At 28.9% G+C, this 19,038-nt stretch overlaps 2 protein-coding genes across 6 annotated transcripts in view; one reads left to right on the forward strand and one right to left on the reverse strand.

Annotated features, from left to right (window-relative positions):
• LOC106789268 (CD63 antigen-like) overlaps nt 1–11,525 on the forward strand; it is a 14,476-nt gene extending 2,951 nt beyond the window's left edge. Inside the window, exons 2-6 of one of the 2 annotated variants that reach the window (XM_014753348.1) lie at nt 4,961–5,149; nt 5,372–5,542; nt 7,024–7,245; nt 7,499–7,560; nt 8,212–11,525. In XM_014753348.1, the coding sequence (XP_014608834.1) occupies nt 4,961–5,149; nt 5,372–5,542; nt 7,024–7,245; nt 7,499–7,560; nt 8,212–8,323 (756 nt within the window). In that variant the 3' untranslated portion in view covers nt 8,324–11,525. The remainder of the gene's footprint in view (nt 1–4,960; nt 5,150–5,371; nt 5,543–7,023; nt 7,246–7,498; nt 7,561–8,211) is intronic. The other variant, XM_014753356.1, reaches the window with a different exon arrangement.
• A 1,290-nt stretch (nt 11,526–12,815) lies between these two features.
• Nucleotides 12,816–18,355, reverse strand: LOC106789279 (ubiquitin-conjugating enzyme E2-24 kDa). 4 transcript variants are annotated; one of them, XM_014753391.1, is made up of 6 exons: nt 17,961–18,355; nt 16,152–16,286; nt 16,001–16,051; nt 15,712–15,844; nt 15,343–15,490; nt 12,816–15,246 (listed from the first exon to the last, which is right to left on the reverse strand). In XM_014753391.1, exons 2-6 carry the CDS (start codon nt 16,280–16,282, stop codon nt 15,149–15,151), a joined length of 561 nt encoding a protein of 186 aa, XP_014608877.1. In that variant the 5' UTR covers nt 16,283–16,286; nt 17,961–18,355; the 3' UTR covers nt 12,816–15,148. The 4 variants fall into 4 exon arrangements, with proteins under 4 accessions (XP_014608877.1, XP_014608862.1, XP_014608855.1 ...); XM_014753376.1 differs by having other exon boundaries at nt 17,872–18,354; XM_014753369.1 differs by having other exon boundaries at nt 17,227–18,354.
• Between the last annotated feature and the right edge of the window lie 683 nt (nt 18,356–19,038).

Consider the following 19,038-nt stretch of genomic DNA (forward strand, 5'->3'; position numbering starts at 1 on the left):
TATATATATATATATGGTACATGTTTTATAATAGAATATAATGCAAGTTAATGTAACATTCGTGTACTTAACTTACTTACTTACTTACTTACATGAATGGCCCATTTTTTGTATTCTTAAGATAAATGCGCATATTGAGTATAAAAAGAAGAAAAATTATATGTTCGGTGTTTTAAGTATACGCTTTTATATAGGGTGAACTAACATAAGAGTTTTCCAGGGTGATCTTTACAATCGGTTTAATCGATATTATTTTAAAAATAACGTAAAAATATACTTTTGATTATATATCTTGTATGTTTTTCATGATATTATACATTATTATCAATATAATTAAGCATTGGCATTAATAAATTTTATAAACGCATAATAATAATAATATATTCAACATAACTTTGTTTTCGGAGTAATATTTTGTGATTCCTTTATGTTTTGATAATTTGATTTACGAATTAGAAATAAAATGTTTCACAGATTTCTCTCTCTCGAGTGTATAATTATTTTCTATTAATTAAAAATATATGATATACGTTTCTCGTAGTTTTAATCGAATTATTTCAAAGAGTGAACATTTTATTTGCTCGAGTTTCCAAATTGTGTAGAAAACAAATAATTGTTATTATGAGAAAAGTATACTTTTGTATATTTTCGTTAACGAATACATCATTTATTCCTTTTAGAAATAATTTCAATTTATTATGAAACATCCTGTATTACTTTAACGTGAAACGTCCGTTGTTTTTTTGTCCCAAATGTAAAAAAAAGGGAAATCAACTTATCGAAAGAGGAGAGTAATGTAATAAATATGTGTATTCCGGGTGTAACAATAAATACTCAAAGAAATTGTCAATAATAAATTTGTCACGCGTGTAAAAAAAAAAGAAGAAAAAAGAAAAGTAGTTTATGTCAACGCGAATCCTAAAATATTTATCTTTCTAACATCGAAAAGATGATGATAATCTCAAAAATTAGTATTATTCCAAACGTGGTTAAATATTTGACCACATAAGTATATTTAATCTCATTCCAGCAAATAAAATAAAACATAACTGGAGAACTACCACTTATCGGACCGCGTACTTGAAAGTTTACAACTCGGAAATAAAACATTTCCGTACCTATGCGTTGACATAACTTATGTTTTTTTTTTATCTTCTCTACGCGTACGGACAATTCATTTCCAAAGTTTTACTCGTGTATTTTTATTAAATCAAAAAAAAAAAATTAAAAAAAAAAAACAAAAGAAAGTATTTTTTAAGGTCTAACAATAAGAATAATATTCAATAATAACTAACTTAAAATCCGCGTTGTTTTTTTTCTATAAAAATAAATTAACCTAATAAATATACATTTGTTTGTATAATATATGTCAGACTGTTATTAAAAAATTAAAAATAATTATCATATATATATATATAAAGATAATTTACAAAAAAAGTATTCATTCCTTGACAAACGTTAAAAAAATAAATATCAAACTTAAAATACGAAATCGTGATAAAGTTTTCGTTGACGAACGGAAATCAACCACGCCCCGAAATGATTTATTTTATTTTGTTTTCTTAATAAATATTCCATTTCTCTCCGAATTCCCGTAAGGATTCCAAACTTTTGGCAGATAGTGTACAAGCATTGCCCGTCGTTTTCTGTCGAAGGGGGCTCAACTTCTCGAGAGAATAACACATCTATATATATATATATATATATATGTGTGTTTATATATATATACATGTGAGAACGTAGGGTTGTACGTAACCTCCGTTAGCCAAGCTTTACAAACCATATAACGTTGGACGACATGTTTTGAACAAGTCAGAGGGAGAAAGTACGATAGCATCGATACCATTCTAACTAACGAAGTATTACGACGTCATATTGAATCGACATTTTATATACTATCACTATTCTTCACTATTACGATTTATATATCACGTATTATACTCCTCTACCTTTTACGTTTCGTCAATATCCTACTACTACTACTATTACTTCTTCTTCCTCTTCTTCTTCTTCTTCTTCTTCTTCTTCTTCTTCTTCTTCTTCTTCTTCTTCTTCTTCTTCTTCTTCTTCTTCGTTTGTAGGTGTCAACTGTGTTCCTGTATATGATCGAATGTAAATGTATAAACGGAAGTATACGTCCGATAATGTTTAGAATTAATAATTAATTTTCTTTGAATTTCTTTCCCATTTTTAGACACTTCGATATCGCGTATAAATCTTTCTCCAAAGATTTAACATCTTACTTCGTATCTTTTTTTTTAATTCTCCAATTGTTAACATAATTGTTCCGGTAATTACCAATGTAGGCTGTAAGTCTATCAAAAATTCAATCCAATTTATTTGATGATTCATTTTAATGATATTCATTGTTTCAATAGATAAAATATATTAATATCAATTTTGTTTTGTTTTGTTTTTTTCTTTTTTTTTTTTTCATTTTTTTCGACCATTTAAAGTCCACTCTCGTAATTAATGCGCGGCACGAAAGATTAATTCAATGTAATTGGATTAACAAATTTATAATTAGTTATTAATATGTTGATAAGTGAAATTGATTCTTTTTTTTTTTTTTCTTATAATCGAATAATATTGTTTTTAGAATTAATTGTGAATACTCAAAGATAATTGTTAAATAATTATATATCGGACATTTTGTTTAATAATTATTAAATAATTATTAATAAAGATCGTTCGCAAGAGTGTTCACATTGATATATGGCTTTAAAAAAAGTATTATAAACGAAAAGGTTAAATTATAACGCGTCGTTCGGTTTTATACGTTTCATTTATTTCCTATAGGTTACATTTTCTAGAGAGAGTGTGTAAAATCGAGTGAAAGGAAACCATGAAAACTTATTCCTTTATTTATCTATTTCATTTCTTTCTTTTTCTATTCGCGAGTAGATATTGTCTGTTACATGAAAAATAGATTTTCGGAACACGTTTTTTTTACGAATGACCGAAATAAAGCTCGATTGATAACAACAATGTATAGTTATGTATATATATATATGTTACCGGAATAGTGGGAAATCAGGCAATGTTAACAATTCCCCGTTGCCTGACTATTCCGGTAACATATATATATATAAATATACATATAGAAAGTAGTCGAAATAAAAAGTATATGTGTTTGTGTATTGTTCGTTTTATAATAGGAGCTTTAACGTGTTCTACCTTGCCCTCTTTCCTATAATATATGTAGTATATACTATATGTATACAAATATACACACAACTTGCATAGCCTTGTCCCCAGACGAACACACGCCCTACTTACTTAACTCGTCTAACGGATAATTCTGTCCTTAATTAAAACCCTTTAATGGGACGCACTCGTTTTTATCTACATATCTGCATCGCGTTTCCTCCTTAAAATTTTATTATTTAAGATTAAGATAGATTAATTACGATTATCTAAATTTTTACCATTAGAAAGGTACCATGATAATAATAATAATAGTAGTAATAATAATACTAGTAATAATAATAATGGCGGTAAAAGAACTTTGTGATTGGTCGATCGTGTTTGGTATTTGATTTTAAGGTTAACTTTCATTTTCTTTTTCTTTTCTATTCTCTCTCCTTCGTAGTTTTATATATCGTAATAAAGTAGAAACATAGAAATATTGTTTTTTCCTTCCCCCATTACTTTTTTTTCCTTTTTTTTTTTATCGATCGATTCGATACCACCCGAATCGATAACTAAATTCGTAATTCGTTCGCGTTGCCAGTGGTCGTTCTGTTTTTCGCGCGAAGATATGAATGATTACTTAGGTCGCACATGATCGATTTCACTATAGTGCTTGGGTGATATGGTGGTAGGGGTGGGGGTGGTTTATAAGCAAGTACCAGAAACTATGTTTCATGGACGTGAAATAACTTTTAATTTGTCGAAGGACGAGCTAAATGTTTTTTTTTTTTTGTCAGTCGACAATTACAACAAATTATCTGGAAATAAAAATCTTCTATGAAAAGAAAATAACTTTTTTTTTTTCCTTTAGAGAGAGAGAGAGAGAGATAATATAATACAAGGACAAAAAAATAAATCCCTTTCTCTTTTGTATATATATATTATATTATATTATATTATATTATATAAGTAGGTGTATTCAAGGTGCGTGTAAATCAAAGTAAGACAAACCGTGTAGGTAGAATCTTTGTCAGCGTCTTTAAAGTAACTCTACCTACGACTTCAGATATGCTATTACATACGTAGAAATATATAAGGTGACTGAATATTTCTTTCTTTTCTTTCTTTTTTTGTTTTGTCGACAAATATCTTATCAATATACTTTACCATAGAAAAATTGTTATATCAACAACATTTTTATAATAAATACTCTTCAAGAGAAATAATATAAATTATTACCTTTCATATTGTTATGTTTTTATTTTCAATTATACAATATATATTTTACAAATATTTTATATAATAATACCCAGTATTTCTCTAGTATAATATATAGTAACATAAACATATAACTATTAACTTTCATATTATTACGCATTTCTATCTTCATATATGCAATATTTATTTTATGGACACTCTATATAAAACTACCCATTCATATATTGTATTCGTTTTATTTTCCTTTTCTCTCTCTCTCTCTCTCTCTCTCTCTCTTTTATCTCAGATATCGCTAATAATGTCTTCGTAGGAACGTCTTTATTTGGTTAAAGTTCAATGACTGCTGAAGTTGCAGTCCCGATCGATATCTTCAATGAATTATTAATGAATAACGACAAAGATAGAAACAACATCGAGCTTTTCCTATCCTTACGAATCTTTGTTTCCATTTAATTTAAGTTATCTCATGAAAATTAATTGATTCTTAAACTTTATCCTATCCTACGAAACATCTTCTTCTTCTTCTTCTTCTTCAGCATCATTATCTTCTTCTTATTCTTATTCTACATTTAAAATAAGTTTACTAATGAAAATAAATTTATTGTTGCAGATAAGCGGTATCGTCTTCATCTCCGTAGGCGCAGTAATTCTGGTAGTTTATCGCGGTTACAACAATTTCGTCGACAGCTGGTTCTTCGCTGCACCTATCTTGATGATAATAGTTGGCATTATAGTTTCTCTGGTGTCTTTCTTCGGTTGTTGCGGCGCAGTAAAAGAAAATCATTGCATGTTGATAACTGTAAGCACTTGTTCCTTTTTGTTTGTTTGTTTATTTTGTTTTCTTTTTCGTTTATTTAAAAATAAAATAAAACAAAGATAATTAATTTACCGTTATTTGCGGCGCCATTTTTACGCCGTTGCCATATTACATTCTATATATATAGAACTATATATATATTTCACGTTTTTATTATTATTATTATTATTATTATTATTATTATTACTATTTTTCTTTTTTCAGTACTCGGTCTTCTTGATGATCATTTTCGCACTCGAATTGGGTGCAGGTATCTCAGGATATGTAATGCGAAGCGAAGTAGATTCGATGTTGCATAATCGTTTGAATGAAACATTTTACCAATACTCAAGCGATGAGAGCATTCGCAAATCTTGGGATGTAATGCAATACGACGTAAGTGTATTTTAATACTAAACAGACATAAATAGTCTCTTTATAATAATATCAATCATTATTATTTTTCTTTTTTTCCGTACACTCGCACATTATTATACTCGTCATTTCTTAGAATCATATTTAATCTCACATCCTTGTTTTTTTTTTTTTTAAAAACAGAAAAATTAGGTTTTTCTTTTTCTGACTGAAATAAAACTTTTAGTACATTCATTAAAAATTTCTCTATAGTTGTTTTTTTTTTTCTACAAAATAATTGATTTTCGTAGATAGAAATTCATCTTTGTCGGTCATTTTGTTTGTAAAAGAAAAGAAAACAAATTGCTGAAATCGAAGAAAAGAATTTTCCATTTTTTCGAATTATAAATGCGTACAAATACGAATATAACTATTATTGATGAATAGATACAAAACTCATGTCTCATTTGTATCGTAAAAGAGAAAAAGAAACAAAATGGCTACGTGATTGAGAAGGATAAGATTTTTTGAATTTTTTTTGCAAATTACTGTAACAAAAAAATATATATATGTATAAATTTTAGATCGATATATTCTTCGTCTTTTTTTCCTTAGTATGTTAGATTATTGTATACTATATGATACGCGAATATACGACTCGTGTATTACTACGTCTATGTATTTCTCATAACCTTACCCACGTAGTAACTTACACGTATCGTATCTATCTTTATTTGTACGTAGCTGATATTAATGATACTATATGCAAAGATCCTTGAATATTTGCTAGCATACTGAGTTTCTTATACGTATAATAATTCTTCCTTGTCCTTAGCCTTTCCTATAAAATATCTAAAAAATCATCATCTGTTTATATTCATTACAAAGTATTACAAAATTCTTATATATATTTATTGTATTAAAAGAAACTATCCACACTACGTGTATGTATTTGTTATAAATATTGTTTTGCTCGTGATATTTAAGCTCGATCGATTACTATGGTAAAGTAAACTTAATAAATCTGGTATTTACGCGAAGTGTGTTATACACTGGGTCATGCTATATATAAGTATAATGTATAAATGTATAGAGTGTCTCGTTTGAATCACCTCTTATATTATCTCTGGTTGGATTTTAATAATAATATAATAATAATAATAATCATTTATTTTTCTAAATAAAATATATATACATATCGAATCTTATATTTTTATCGAAATAACTTGGAAAATTCAAATAGGACACCCCATACATATATTACTTACCCAATATATACATCTTCACCGGTGAAAGGAAAATTGTGTAAGAATCGTTTGATCAATTACTAAACATATTTCCGCTATTAAATACGGGTTAATAGTAAACAACGTCAACAATAACAACAATAATAATAATAATGATGATCGAAATATGTAGTCCGTGATCATATATTCGAATTTCGAATATAATTATTTTTCTTGCGTGATACCCCTTTGTAAATGTATTCTCTCTCATTCATTTTCTAAATTATTATTTTCTAGTTACAATGCTGTGGTATAAAAAGTCCAGCGGATTGGTCCAACAATGGTTACATAGATAACGATGTACCGAATTCTTGTTGTAAAGAAATTTCAACCGAAGAAAAATGTGATTCTAATTCGATTTATTCCAATGCCGATGGTTGTATGCCCAAATTAGAAAAGACCATTAAATACAATTCTTTGGCTTTGGCATCCGTCGGTGTAGGGATCGCTCTTACTCAGGTAATTATCAATCGATCTTTGATTTAATTTTCAATTAAATCGTATTTCTCTCTTTTTTATTATGCAAAAATAAAGAACAATTAATTTAATACGAAATTGCATTGAATATGCAATTGCGATTACAATTCGTATTACATGAGAACATTGAATTAGAAATATGTTATTAAAATATAAGCTTCGTACGAGTTTTTGTTAAAAAGAAAAACACACACACACAAAATTATTAATATTCATTATTATTTATTGATTTCAGTTGATCGGAGTAACCTTTGCGTGCTGTTTGGCTCGCTCGATTCGTCGCGAGTATGAGACTGTGTAAGCTGACAGACACAAATATTAAATTGCAACATGCCTAACATGCACTTCTTTTTTTTTTTTTTATAAATATATATATATATATAAATATTGTTCTGTTACACACTGGTTACATCACCCTTACATCTCTCTGTTATGTTAATTATATATAACTTACAATCTCGGTGCACAATTCACATATCTCAAGAGTGTATTTCTTTTTTTGTTCCTTTTTATTGCTTATCTTACTGACCACACTTTGCGTTGAATATTCTTATCTCTCTCTCTCTCTCTAAAAACAAAACAAACAAAAAATAAGGGTTGATCAATTAAAAATACATATTGGACGTATGGTATTGGTATACTAAATACGAAATCGATACTATTTTTGGTATTTGGGCTTTCTCTATAGTCGTGTAAAAATCTTTTTAATATGTTTATATATATATATATATATTTATATTTATATATATATAAACATTCTTACATTAAATTTACCAACACACAAAGACTTTATATGTATATTACTGTAATAATCTATCACTACCGCAACACACATTGTTTTTTTTTGTAAATCCTATTATATAAATTTGCACTCTGTGTAGGTAACTATACGTTATACATACGTAATACCTAATCGTATATAACTTCAGCTTTATAATATTGTTATAGCCGAGCCATGGATAATAACACGATTCGAAAAATGGCATATAACATAATTATTGACCGGCACAAATTATTTCAATATATGCTAAGAGCTTTATGTAAAATGTGTAAACTTTAATCGAATGATCATCCATCGTTTATATTAGCTTATTAGCAAGACTATATTTTAATAGTGTTCACTCGTGCCAATCTTTTCGAGTTCGAATATTATTTTTAACAAAAGGAGAAGAAGAAGAAGAAGAAGAAGAAAGAGAAAAAAAAAACGGAACAATTTTTAATTAATTATAAAAATTTTCTAAGAAGTTTTTTTTTTAATAAGTCTCTTGTGGCTAAGCAAATATTCGTTTTAAGTTAATAGCGTTGACGATGTTAAACGATGACAAGATATATATCGTCATCTATTATTATTATTATTATTATTTTTTTTTTTTTTTTATTTTTCTTTTTTTTAGTTCTTCTTTCAATCATCAAAAAATATAATTCTAAATTTAAAAAGCGCGGTAAAGCGAGACAGACGCAATTTATGTTAAAAAACAAAAGCATCTCTTATTTCTGTATATTCGTATGAATATATATTATAATACACGTCTGTGTAGATTATTTATTAGGGCTTCATTGTAATAATGCTAGTCTTATTTGGATTTCATTGTTTATTAAGCATTGATGATTATATAAGTACTCGAGAAAACTGTACAGTTTCAAATGTGTCTGTGATTTTGAAAATCATGATTATTAAGCAAATTATTTCTTGATACATTAAGTTTGTTTTAATACGAACGAACGACGATTTCTTTTTTTTTTTATGTTTTTTTTTCTTTTAGATTAACAGGCATATATCATGCCCCAGCCCCCCTCCTCTTTGTCTACACGAATATTAAACAAGTATAATAGATTTTAGGGCGAATATTCATATATTGATATACCGTTTGATATACGGTCAAATATATATGCGTAAACACTACAGTTGTGTAAGAATTAATATTTATCTATTATTAAGAGATGTTCTGTTGTTTATTACGGTGTAAAGTTTATGTAGTGTTATAATTATAATTAATAGCCATATATATATATATATATTTATAGAATATACAGGGTGTCCCGTAACAGATGATACGAACGAGCCGTGAATGATTCTGCGAGAAAAATTAAATTGAAAATGTAGAATCGAATTTTACGTGTATGAGGCTTTATTTTGGAGAGAACAAATGAATTTGAAAATTTGTTTAATACGTATGCACTTGAATGAGCTTGCAAGCTTGGAAATTAAGAAACTTGTTTGATCAGCATAAAACTAGAACCAATATTAGAAATATCATCATATGACGAAATATCGTCATTGAACAAATTCTTTTTTGATGGATGGGGGATTTTCAATTTAGCTTTTTATATACTCATTCCTTATTCGCAATTGTATCAACAGTTATAGGATACCTTGTATATTACAACATCAGATTCAAATCATTATTTTATCTTTAATACTTTGTAGAGAGAACACACATACACACACACACATATATATATGTATGAAGAATTAATTAACGAAAAATATTTTCTACATAGTGCAGGTAAAATGATACAGAACAAAGTCAATGCCAATTATGTTAATTGTTATAAAGCGAAAGGTCTGACAACTTTGGACAATGCTGGTAATACAAATTTCGCTTAAAATTACGTTTTTCATCAATGGAATGTTTGCTTTTTATATGTTACCGCTTAATCGATATGCAATGCACTTATGTTAATCAATTAATGTATCTCTAAAAAAAGAAAATCTAGTGACGTAATATTTTTACTTACAGCGAAACCACAGCGCACTGATCTGCCATCAGTTAAGGGACATTTTTCATAATATTGTTCATCATACATTGGCAGAAAATATCTTTCTATTTCCATTGCGAATATGACCCATTTTTATTATCGTGCTTTAAACAAAACCAAAAAACAAACAAAAATGTATAGCAAAGAGGAATGATGTTTTAAAACAATACATTTATTATACGCGTAAAAATATACGTAGGAGAGAACATATATATATATATATATCTCTTGAAAAGATTTTTAATCGTCGAAGTACTATTTTCTGATTTCTCTTTTTTATGAAATAATTTTCTAAAAAAAAAAAAAAAAAAAGAATAGGATGATTTACTGCCACTACATGCCAAAAATGCCAAAATGAGCATAGCGACTATAAAAGAACGAAACAAAAAAATACAATCTTACTCTCATTTTCTTTTTATGTAGAATACTATGAGATCATCGTAATGGAACAAAAAAAAAAAGTAAAATAATAAAAAAAAATATAAAAAGATAAATTATAAAAAGCGTTTGAAAAAAAAGAAATAAGAAAGAAAAGAGACAATGATAATTAATGCAATTTTAAATGTGCCATGTGTTTCGCAGCTATGATATAAAAATAATAATTGAAAGAAACAAAAAGAAAAAAAAAGAAAAGAAAGAAAAAAAGAAATTTTTGTCATCTACGTAAAATATGTCTTCGCTCCTTATAGAAGCATAGTTATTCTTCAACATCCTATCGTAAATGTGAGCTACTTAATCATAGTACTCGCGATAACTTAACTACCATCATTCCTCTTTAATTTATTATATTACGTGAAAAGAAACAATGAGCTATTTTTGCCTAATCTTCCCTCCAAACGGTGCAGCGTGGATCGATGATTATCTGAGATTTACTTGCAGAAAAAAAACAAGCTTGTGTTCTAATATTCATTATTATGCAAAATAGCTTATTGATTCTACTGTATTTAAATACGAATCATTTAAAATACGACATACATTCTATGTGTGTCTCTTCTCGATAAGTAAAAGAAAGGAATTCTTTTTTTTTTCTTTTTTTTTTAAATAATTTATTTATTTAAATATAGTTATTATCAAATGTTGCAGCAGTCTTTACTTGTACCAAACACGTAATGATATCGTATTTATTCTATAAATGTGCGTACTTTTATTCGTAAACGATAAAGTATAGTAAGGTATATATATATATATGTATACCTCATATATATGTATAAAAAACAATATGTATATACATATAAGCAATGCATATGCAATATTTCCTCCTTCGTATCAATGCTTAACGCGCAAATGAACAAGCATCTATGTATCTTGGTATTTTTAAGAAAATTTCAATGAAATATTAAATGATTATTAACATTTTTTTCCAATTTATCAATAATAAAATCCTTCGTGTCATTAAATATTCAAATATTCTGTACCACATGTTCTATGCCGTTAGGATTGTATTATTGAAAAAAAAAAAAGAGAAGACTTAAAAATGTTATCCTTAATATGCATTCTTATATGATAAATTGATATAATATTGATCGTTAATATAAAAGAAAAGAAAAGAAAAAGAAAAGATCCTTTACATCGAATCAATTTAGTGAATCAAAGTACTTGCAACCGATATCATGATATTGTTCTATTATTTCTTTAAGTCTTTTAACTATCAAAGAGAATAAGTTGAAACTAGGACAGTTATTGTTAACGACAAGTTATGTTAATGATAATAATAATAATGATGATGATATATACGTATGGTACTTGAAATTTGCTACAATATTCTTTCACTCAATTAAAAAATCATCATAATATATAATTATTTAAATGTAATGGTACAACGATAAAGAAAGAAAGAAAGAAAGAAAGAAAAAAAGAAAGAAAGAAAAAAAGAAAGAAAGAGAGAGGTGTAAAAAGATTTTAAATGATATTTAAATTATGTATGTATGTACGTTTTAAAATGCACTCTGGTAGTATTAAATACGCAAAAACTTAAAATAAATATAAATGAAACATTAATAGATAATATGTAGTCACACATGATATTATAAACTAACTAGCTAACAATAAGAGATATATATATATATAAATAAATATATATGATTTAAAGTGTGCCTAACATATAGAAAGAGAGAAGACATATATTATAAAATGATTTAAATAGACAGGAAAAAGAAAGAAAGGAAAAAAAAAAAAGAGAGAATATTAATGTCACTTAATTGCCTTGTGCAACATAGCTTGTCCAAAACTAGCACCTGTCCAAAGTTCGCTCCTTTTAATTATAATAATCGTCATTTTTCTTTTTATAAATCTCAATCAGATTCTTGGTATAGATTGATTATTGGGCAAGAGATAAGACTGATAAAGATTAATATAATCAGTATTAATGAGAGAGAGAACATTGGTATTTTACATATACATATACCGTATTCTTACAACAAGAGAGTGTGAATTTATATTTAAATTATATATTTTACCTGCTAATTTTTCTTTTTTTTTCTCCTCTTACAAAAAATGTAAATTATAAAAATTAATCTATATCGATAAAGAAAAAGAAAAAAAAAAAAAGAAAAGAAAAGAAAGGAATTTGTACTTTTTAAGATAATTCTATTATTTTAAATGTAACTCATTGATTCTCTTTTCTTGGCAATTTAGGAGCCAACGACATGTCCTTATTAGCACATATTTGTCTAGCCTTTATGTATATTATAATAAATTAAATACACTAATGTCTTTTGTATTTTTGAATTTTTTTAACATTCTCTTATATACCTCGTAACAAAATATATGAAGGATAAAAAATGATACTACAATAAGTTTATAATCGGTTTTATTTAATTGTAATTTATATTTACGCAGACCGTTCGGTAACAGACTAACATCCATCATTGATTAGGATTAGTGGATTTCTTATTTCTTTGTCTTCTTCTGACATTTTGATATCGTTAAAGTTGCAGCCTCTTTTCATTTCTTTTAGTAAATAAAAGAGATTACAATCCGCGTTTTACGCATTGATCAGTTAAATAGTTTTTGCGAATAGCGCATGTTTATATCTGTGAATAATGCAGCCTAACTTTGAAACATACGAATTATATTTAAAATATGCAAAATAATATTTCTGTCTGATAATGATTACTGAACGAGATGCGATTTAATCAATGAACTTATAGATAAAAATCATTTTACAAAAAATAAAAATAAAAATAAAAAGAAATGGAATTAATTATTTTCTTGGAATGGAACATTTTCCCTGATGATTTGTTACAAAAAGAATACAAACGTAGTATGATCCTCAGTTGGATCATATTTAACAAAATATTAAACTTAATTGGTAAACTGCATTATGCACTTCCACAGTCGTATAATTTTTTGTTTTTTTTTTTTTTCTTTTTTCTATCTTTCCGTGTATTTAGTTTTTGCAGCTCTCTTTCTCTAATTAAGGAAGAGCAAGATTGATTATATTCCACTACTACTCTTATAAACAACAAATGCACGTTTGACAAATATGTGTGTATGTATATCGACGTATTTACAATTCCTAAGTAGAATCAATGCGCCGCGCCACTTTCACACTAAGCAACATACAAAATTTGTATACTCGTTCAACAGTTTACAAAAACCAGGTTTACCTAACATTATTCTCAAGTGATATTCTCAAGTAACTGAGTAAAATTATGCATGAAATAGTTTATATATCTATAATGGAGGTAAGAAAAAATGAGCGAGAGAAAGAGAGATAAGTTAAATCTCATCTCGTCGTCATGCAAAGTCATTCCACGCAGTAGTGATATTTACAAGAGAATTCTGACATCGAAGAGAAAAATCTTATAAGCTTAGTTTACATCACAAAACTGTACAATTTTTTCGATTGAATTGAGTTTTACTGATTGTTTATTACAAGGTATATAAATTGCAGTCACACGCATTACCACCCAGTTTTCCAAGCGACAACTTACTCCTTTGATCAGAATTATTTACAAAGTGGTCTGCCGGTCCACCTTGCCATTAAAAGTAATTATCTTTCGTCTCTTGTCATAGATGTATTTTAATTATATGTATATAGAAAAAAATCACTTCGAAAAAAAACGTCTATAAATTCGATCATTAATATATATATAATCCCAAAAAGAAGGATTATCTTTTTAGCTAAAACATAAATTTCAGTACTTTCACTGTGAACACATTGAATATGAAATGGCTATTACAAGAAATTACAAAAAGGAGTAAGATAAATCTCAATTTGTCTTGTAGCACAGCCATTTTCCTAAAGAAAAAGAAAAAAGTACAAATACCAAAGAGGAAGCAACGAAAAGTAGTACAAGTAATGGAGACAATACGGAATACTTATGACTAATAAGACAATTTATACATACAGATGTAGACAATAGAAATTGCAGTTTCTTCAATGTACTAGAGTTTGAATATACAGGAAATGATATTTATTTACAGTTACAAAGATTTAGTAGGTGGCCCCAAATATTATAATTGGATTTAATCGATCTTGCGAATATACCAATATAAACTCTTTGGAGATGTACTGGGTACAAATTTTTAAATAGGTGCACATAATGACGTGGTGTTTATAGCCAATTTCGATGGGATTAAAATCGAATTAAAATGATCATTTAAAAAATATCATAAATTGAGTAAATATAAAAATATGTAGGTTTACACATCGTGGAGAATCGTAACTTTTCTACATTCACATTTTACAAACTATGCACCTAGTTCGACTTATAATTTATTTGTTGTTTTTATTTTTTTTTTTTAATAATATTGTTCATGATATCACCTACCCTACAAATGTTAGCAATATCGGCTTAGTATTGTGTTTGCGTACAATACAATCCATTTAAATACTATCTTGTCAATAATTTTTAGGTGAAAAAACTCCTATTTCATGCCCTAACACATTATACTCGCACACACATCCATTCATCTTAGGCACATTACATCCTTGAAACAAAGCACATCACAATCATGGTCAAGCTGATCTCAAAAGGTCTTCACGTAAAGTTTTTCTCGATCAGTATAATCATGGATTATTATGTATAATAGTTAGTGAGTGAGACGTTTTCATGAGAACAGCAGTTGATGAGAACTTGGCATGAGACTAATAGGAGTTACATATGTATTACAAATATGTTCATGTAGCGTAACGTTTGGTCCATAGCCGTGCTATGCGATCATGTTCTTCTCTGTTTTGTAAATATTGTGTTGCTATACTACCCACTAAAGGATCAGCTGTAAAAGAGAATAATATTAATTATTCGCTTATAACACACAAAAAATTGCTCATTTTTTAAATATTTATTAATTAATCATTATAAAATATCATACCTGGATTACAGTCTGTGAGAAGGGAGCATATAGAAAGTAACACTTTCGAAATGGTAAGTGCGGGAGACCAATTGTCTTTTAATATGTCCAAACAGATCACTCCTTGACTGTTGATATTGCAGTGATAAATACGTGTTCGGAATGTTACCTGTAAAAAGAAGAGTTGTATTATAAATGTTTATCTTATAAATATTACAATTATATTCATTAATCCCTTACACTATAACAAGACTTGTGATACGCTTTATGGATCAAGCATAAGAAGCACAAAATACAGAACCAACTTTGTCATGCAGCTCCATGCTTTAGTTCACACAGCAAAGGATTAAATAAATAATATAATAGTAAAGGTTAAAAGTTTTAATATACCTTTGGAGGTTTAAAGGGGTATTCCGGAGAAAAGTGTATGTCAAGAAAAAATACACCTCCTTCGTATACAGAACCCGGAGGACCTAGTATTGTAGATACCCATTCGTATAAATTATCTCCTTTAGGCCCGGCACTATAAAAAAAAAACAAAGATAACATTGAAAATAAAAAATGAGATTTGCATAACGTTTATGTTATCGTAGTAAATAAGACAGTACAATGATGTAACAAATAGATACAAGAATGTATAAATAATAAGAATATGTATTTATAACTATAATCAACAAACCTGCAATTGGGAGGTGGATCTAACGTGATTTCTGCCAATTCTTTCTGTATCCTACGATATAAGAATATCAAACGAATGAAAATAATTATAAAAACAAGGTATATGATTTCCCGATGTAAACATTAAACGATTGATCTCAAAGTTTTAATACCTTTTAGCAGAAGTTCCTAGAGCTTTCGACATCTTTGGATTTGGCTTGGTTTCTTTATTTTCTGGCTTATTGTCTGCCAATGAGGAACCACGACCTCTTCCAGTTCCACTTGAGCCTGCCCCGGACGACATGATTCTACAATGTATGAGTAAAGCATAGGTTATTGTTATTTTAAAACGATTCGTTCCAATAGAAAAGCTTTTAAAATTCATAACAATTTTTTCATAATACATAAAGATAATTTACATCCTATGATGCGCAACACTTTTAACTTAATTTGTAATTCTTTTAAAAAACAGTATAAATAAAAAAAAGAAACAAAATACGAGGAATACGTTTATTACAAATATTTCAAATTTCAAACAATGTTTGTTTGATATACAACAATAATTTTTGATCATTATAGTAGAAGTTGACATTGATTGAAAAATTAAAAAAAAGAAAAAAGAAAAGAAAAGAAAAGAAGAAATTAAAAAAAAGGGAAACTAAAACTAATAACCGAATGGTTCATCTCTCTCAGGATGTACGTAGAAAAGGAGAACAAAGATATCGATGTATAGAATAAGCCATAGTAGACATTTTCCTAGGTTTCTTTCATATCTATTTTAAATATTTCGATTCGTTTGATCGTTTGGATGTTCGTTTTAACCGCGACGGGATAACCGCCTCGAGCATCCTCGAGAACACGATCCCTAGGAGGACGTACCGCCCGAGGAACGAAAGGAAAGAAGAAGGGGAAGGAGTGAGTGAGTGAGTGAGAAAGAGACAGACAGACACAGAGAGAGAGAGTGAATAAGTGAGTGAGAGAAAGATAGAGAATTGGAAGTGGAGGAGGAGGAAGAGAAATAGGAGAGAGAGAGAGAGAAAGAAAGAAAGAAAAGAAAAGAAAAGAAAGAAAGAAAAAAAAGAAAGAAAGAAAGAAAGAAAGAAAGAAAAAGAATCAAATAAAGAAAGAAAGACAGAGAAAAATGATAGATCGTAACGAAAGGTGTTTAAATATCGGATTGATAGAGAAAAGTATAAAAGGAGGTGTTGGGTAAAGGAAAGCGCGAGGGACAATGGTAGGGTCTCGTACCTCGTGTGTATGATGCGTCCGTCCACGCCGTGTTTGCAGTCGTCGTCGCGCGAGGAACTATCTTTCGCCGGGATTGGTGGGGAGGGGAGGCGCGGGCCGAGGAAAGGAACGAGGGAAAGGGACGAGAACGACGACTTGGCGGCGGTCCGCGTAGGAGAAGAGTCGCGCGGACTTTGCGATGATTCGCGGCTTCGCCGGTTCTCTTCTCGCTTTGGAATAAGTGAGAGAGAGAGAGAGAAAGCAAAAGACCGAGGTAGGGAGAGAAAGAGAGACAGATAGATAATGGAGGCCGCGCAAGCACCACGCGCGCAAGCTCTTTCTCTCTCTCTCTCTCTCTTTATTTCTTTCTTTCTTTTTTTCTTGCTTTTTTTTCTTTTCTTTAACAAATTTAAAAAAAAAAAAAAAAAACAAAAATACAAAATAAAGTTATAAGGAAGATTACTATCGATACTATCGAAGAGAGATTTAAGCTATTGTGTATTGTTCTTTATATTATATTTTCGTTGCATTTTGTCCCCTTTTGTTATTATCACTCTTTTTTCGGAATTTTTTCTTTTAACCGACAACAATTCGCGAAAACGAAAAGATTAATAACGTTAAATATATACGATCAATGTATAATAATTTTTGATTCCGTTCTCGTACCAATGTCCGACGTGATCGATGCTAAATGACCGATCCCTGGGATCACACAAGTAAAGTCAAGATAAAGAAGGGTAGGGATGCACGCCGACCTTTATGTGTTACACTATTCCACATAGGGAGGAAAAGATGGGTAAACAGCACACAAGCGTTAACGTAAAGCAGGAATACGAATCGTTGTCACTTTTACTTCTTTCCTTTTCTTTCCTTCCTTCCTTCCTTCTTTAATTTTCTCTTTCTCTTTTTCTGTTGTACTCTTCTCTTGTTCGTGTTGTTGTTGATCTTCTTCTACTTTTAAACACCCCCGAAACTACCGACGTTTCACTCACGTTCTCCTCTCACGATCATTTATCTCCCTTTCATGTCCCAAAATCGCGATCACGGCTTCCTTCGTTCCACGACGAGCGCCGAACAAACGTGCGCATCTCTCTGATCGTCCTCGCCGGATGTTGATTCTGCCCGGCCCCGTCACCGCCGCCACCGCTACCACTACCACACTTTTCCTCCTACTCCACGATACATAATATACCGCCACCTCAAAATCACCATCACTACCAAACAGTTATCAGTTACGCTGCAACGAACTTATAATTCTTACCGCCTGGCGGCGCTCCCAACGCTTATGCACTTTTCATTCTTCCCCTATCTATCATATATTCTCTAATACTTTGTTACATTTTTCTTATCTTTTGTATCATTCATTTTTTTAATACGTTTTATCACCTGTTCGATTTACAAAAGTTTAATATCATTTACCCTTTATTGTCGATAATTCTATTTCTTTTCGTTAATTATTTACGCGTCTTTCTTCTATTTCTCTCGAACGCAATTGCGATTGGTCGAAATTATTCTTATTGAAATCGAACGAGAATTTCTATCATTCGATTGCTTTTTTATTTTCTTTTTCGTTATTTATTGATTAATAATTACTTTCGTAATTTTTATTGCTATTAATTTAGCGTTTATTTTAAATTCATTATTATGTTTTAATTCGTTACTATGTTTTGATTGGTTGGTCGGAAATTCTAGTTCCGTCATTGGCGTTACTAATGGAAAATATCAACAAACTATTTTTAGTTTTTAGTATTTTGATGATTAATCGAATGTTTTTTATATTCTATATAAAGAATCGAGAACGTAAATAATATTACAATTATATAATTGTGATAA

Source organism: Polistes canadensis, unplaced genomic scaffold, assembly GCF_001313835.1.
Source record: "Polistes canadensis isolate GaletaPanama2010 unplaced genomic scaffold, ASM131383v1 scaffold_6, whole genome shotgun sequence".
Lineage (NCBI taxonomy): Eukaryota > Metazoa > Arthropoda > Insecta > Hymenoptera > Vespidae > Polistes > Polistes canadensis.

Bases quoted from the DNA above. Each gene is read 5' to 3' on its own strand.
- LOC106789279 (XM_014753391.1), bottom strand. From the start codon at position 16,282: ATGTCGTCCGGGGCAGGCTCAAGTGGAACTGGAAGAGGTCGTGGTTCC. The intron at 15,845-16,000 runs GTTTGTTGATTA...TTTTTTTTATAG, and splicing joins GATCCACCTCCCAATTGCAG to TGCCGGGCCTAAAGGAGATA. The intron at 15,491-15,711 runs GTATATTAAAAC...TTCTTTTTACAG, and splicing joins ACCCCTTTAAACCTCCAAAG to GTAACATTCCGAACACGTAT.